Genomic DNA, 3,616 nt, shown 5'->3' with positions numbered 1-3,616 from the left:
CAAATTGATTCTTGAAATTTTGAATCCTTTTATGAAAAATTGTAAACTCAGATTATTTTGCTCTGTCTATATATGTCGATATTATTGTTGCTTGACTCGAATTTTGCATGTAGTAATTGGATTATGCGATTGACAGTTGTACTCTTAAGGATCCTTTTTCTTTTATAGCTTTAGAAACTACTGTAAAAAAATGTTATGCACTATTAAAAGTTCAGAAAGACTTTTTATTTACAAATTATGAGAATATAAGTGTATGACTGTGTATGACTAGGGCTGATAAAAGAAATATAGATTTGTTTTAAAGTTATTACAAGATGTAATGTTTAATAACTATATTATCAACATCAAATATGGTAGAAGCATGCTAAATTATGAATACTCAAAGCATATATCACCATTGCAATAATTTCTCACTCAATTTATAGAACACAAAAGAATATATCGCATATCCAACTTTTAAGACAAGCAGTTTATCTTGCTTTCCAAAGAAGCCTCTAGGATTCAAGTAGTTGATAGACAAATTAACAGATAGGGATTGATGAGAAACGTCTTGTAGGTTCTATTCTAGAAGTTGGAGAACATAAACATGGAAATACTAAGATGCCAACACAAAGGAACAATGAATAAAGCCCCAGACGAGAACTTAAACCAAATAATATTGGCCATTAGTTGTTAACTTGTGATGATATACTGACAGATAGATAGGTAGAGAGTATGATTAGGTGGCTCTTCAACATATGAAACATAAAACCCTTCCGCTGGAACTTACTTTGAATCTGATGACCACATACCGTGTCGCTTGAAGAATTCTCTAAATCCATAAGCGCTTAAATCGTAGTTGAACTGCAAGTGCATAAAATTAAATTGAAATTGGATAAAATATTACATCTCACAGATGCAAGTGAGTGTATGTCAGGCATGTACAAAATTTTGATAACTTTTCTAGTGACTTACTGGTAGATTACTAGACTTACTACCTATGTATAACTCACTATAAACATACGTTTGAGAAGAGTTAAAAATTCAAAATAATAATAATAATAATCAGTGATAGGTATCAGTTAGCCTGAAAAAGGATTCTCAAGGTGCAATTCAGACTTAATTTAAACAAAAACAACTTACAGGCAAGACTTTAACACTGTATTTAGTAATATTCGGATCAGCCACCCTTCCCTGTTTATCTGCCTGTATAGAGGAACACAAGTCTCAAATTACAAAAGGATTTACATGGGGTGGTAGTCAATGAACAGATTAACCGATTAATAGAAACCATATTGCTGCTGCAGAATACGTGCTTTCTGATCAACCATTCCATTAAAAGAAAATCTTATATGACTTTTCCCGAAGGAAATTTATGCAATGAAGTGATGCAACAGTGATGAACAGGTAAGGAACACCATACCTGTGTTGGACTGTGAAATATTTCAATGAATGGATACTCCTTCTTTTGCCGAGTTATACAAAACCCAGGATATTTCGGACATTCAACCTGCAAAGCTCCAGAACAAAACCATTTCACCAATGCACAATAATATGCTACAGAGTGCACAGAAAATACATAGCCCAAACCCAAGAAAATAATAATAATCACGCAATAAAATAAAAAGACAGGAAAACTGTCGTGATGAACTGTGCTGTGTGAGTATATGTGTTTGTGTTTTTGTAATTCTGGTTCAATCTAATGAGACAAGAGCTATGCTGCATCACGAGAGATGCTATTGATATGGTTGTCAACAGTTGCACGAGCACATTAATTATGAAAAATAACTTACACGCATAAATTTTACATGAGGATAAAACTCAACAGCAGCTTCTTCCAATACTTTGTCAAGATGTCGAGTGTAATTCCCCCTGCATTATCAAATAAGTAGTAGTTATTAGTTATTATTAAATCTTTTCACTTTTCCTTTCCATTAAAACCAAAGTCAAGTTCAAATAGAGGGAACCGAGTAAGAATTCAGCAGCTGACTCCAGATTACCTGATAGTAAATGCAACAACCACAGGAAAACCTTCATGAAGAAGTGTGACAAACTCACGCTCAGATGTAAAATGAATAACCTTGGATGGTCCAAGATCCTTTGGATAACCAGTATAGTACCTTTAGTTATCACAAAAATTCCAAAAAATATTAACATCTTATAGTAGAAGGAGAATCAGATTAGGCAAAACTATGCCATGAAAAAGGCATTATGGAAGTGCACCATAACAACACAACTATTTCTGGAGTTTGTGGAAACTACCGTTCCATAGTCAATCCCTACCGAACTTCATTAGTAATATATGAAGATTTGAAATTAGCTTCCAAACACTTTTTGACATGATTGGAAAAAGAATTAAATATATTTTTCTGGTATCTCAATATATATACCAATCCAGGACTAGAAGTACTTGATGAAGATAAAATATAGAGAGAGAAAGAAGTTTTCAATAGGCCAACAGAAATTATTAAATGACTCAGTCATAGCACAAGGACTGCTCTTTGGGCAGAACGTAAAGATGACACCATAAAGAAATTAAAATAGAGTCATCCACTCTCAAAAAACCCAAATAGACCTATATAATTCTCCTACCCGAAATTTTTTTTCTAGTCAAATATGCACAACATATCAAGCAGCTTAATAGCATGAGTGTGCAAAGCCTCCCCCATGTTCCCGAAGATGATAATATTATATTCTTAAGATAATAAAACATTATTTGACCTTTTTCGTCGGAACTTTAGGAGGTTCTCTAAAAAAAAAAAAAAAAAATCAAGATATGTTGAGAGAACAAAAGTGTATCTTATTCTTGAAACATTTACGAATCAAATTACTATAATCACGCTCACTATAAATATGATTAACAAAAATCTGTCATATACAGCAAGTTAACACTGGCAATTAAGGATCACATGAACGAATTCATACTTGCAAGTTGAACGGAGATGACTGATCATCCGATCAAAAAACGATGGATCCTCCATTACACGGTGAATGCAACGGGGCTAAACTATCCAGTTCCTGCAAATAAATACATGTTACAGACAGACTACAAAAATCGTGAAAATGCACTATCAACCTCACTAAAACCTTTCTTGCTTAATTTCTACGATCCCCACAACTCCTTATTTACAAAGATTCAGTTGAAGCATTTTATCGAACACCTAAAGAGCATTCCACGTAGTGTGTGAAACTCATATTTAAGAAAACGTAAGGAAAGAAAACAAAGTGAAATACAGAAACATGAGTTAAATGAATAATTTTTTGAGTTAATTGGAAATTAAAATTCTTATACCCACTTGGCGTCACTTTTCCACCACCCAAAACTATAGATTTCCTGATGAAAATATGGTGCTTTTAGTTTTTATATATTTTTGTTTTATGTTTTTATTACAACCTGCAACAGAATTGTCTATTGAATGTCAAATTTGGGTCGGATTGGGCCTAATAATATTCAACCCAACCTGTCTTCCTAGGCTTTCTCTTTCTACAATCCCAGAAATTTTAACTGCAACTCCATTATTTTTAAATGATACGTTACCCTTCGAAAAGGTAACTTCCATATTATGGGCAATCCTCCGAGACAAGTTTATTGGAATTTCTAGAACATGTTTTCAACAATAAAAGTTTCGGAACTTTC

General features: G+C 33.1%; 1 protein-coding gene across 6 annotated transcripts; it reads right to left on the bottom strand.

Annotated features, from left to right (window-relative positions):
• Window positions 1-389: 389 nt before the first annotated feature.
• On the bottom strand, window positions 390-3,360 carry LOC106767442. 6 transcript variants are annotated; one of them, XM_022782651.1, is made up of 8 exons: window positions 3,272-3,329; window positions 3,067-3,140; window positions 2,905-2,997; window positions 1,980-2,099; window positions 1,773-1,851; window positions 1,403-1,489; window positions 1,123-1,185; window positions 390-843 (listed from the first exon to the last, which is right to left on the bottom strand). In XM_022782651.1, exons 3-8 carry the CDS (start codon window positions 2,958-2,960, stop codon window positions 766-768), a joined length of 483 nt encoding a protein of 160 aa, XP_022638372.1. In that variant the 5' UTR covers window positions 2,961-2,997; window positions 3,067-3,140; window positions 3,272-3,329; the 3' UTR covers window positions 390-765. The 6 variants fall into 6 exon arrangements, with proteins under 6 accessions (XP_022638372.1, XP_014507825.1, XP_014507826.1 ...); XM_014652339.2 differs by having other exon boundaries at window positions 3,276-3,324; XM_014652340.2 differs by lacking the exon at window positions 3,067-3,140 and having other exon boundaries at window positions 3,272-3,360.
• Between the last annotated feature and the right edge of the window lie 256 nt (window positions 3,361-3,616).

Source organism: Vigna radiata, chromosome 7, assembly GCF_000741045.1.
Source record: "Vigna radiata var. radiata cultivar VC1973A chromosome 7, Vradiata_ver6, whole genome shotgun sequence".
Classification (NCBI taxonomy): Eukaryota; Viridiplantae; Streptophyta; class Magnoliopsida; order Fabales; family Fabaceae; genus Vigna; species Vigna radiata.
This window is presented reverse-complemented; position numbering and strand designations above follow the sequence as displayed.

Bases quoted from the DNA above. Each gene is read 5' to 3' on its own strand.
- LOC106767442 (XM_014652340.2), bottom strand. From the start codon at position 2,960: ATGGAGGATCCATCGTTTTTTGATCGGATGATCAGTCATCTCCGTTCA. The intron at 2,100-2,904 runs GTATGAATTCGT...TGATAACTAAAG, and splicing joins CATCTCCGTTCAACTTGCAA to GTACTATACTGGTTATCCAA. The intron at 1,490-1,772 runs GTAAGTTATTTT...GGAGCTTTGCAG, and splicing joins CTCATGTAAAATTTATGCGT to GTTGAATGTCCGAAATATCC.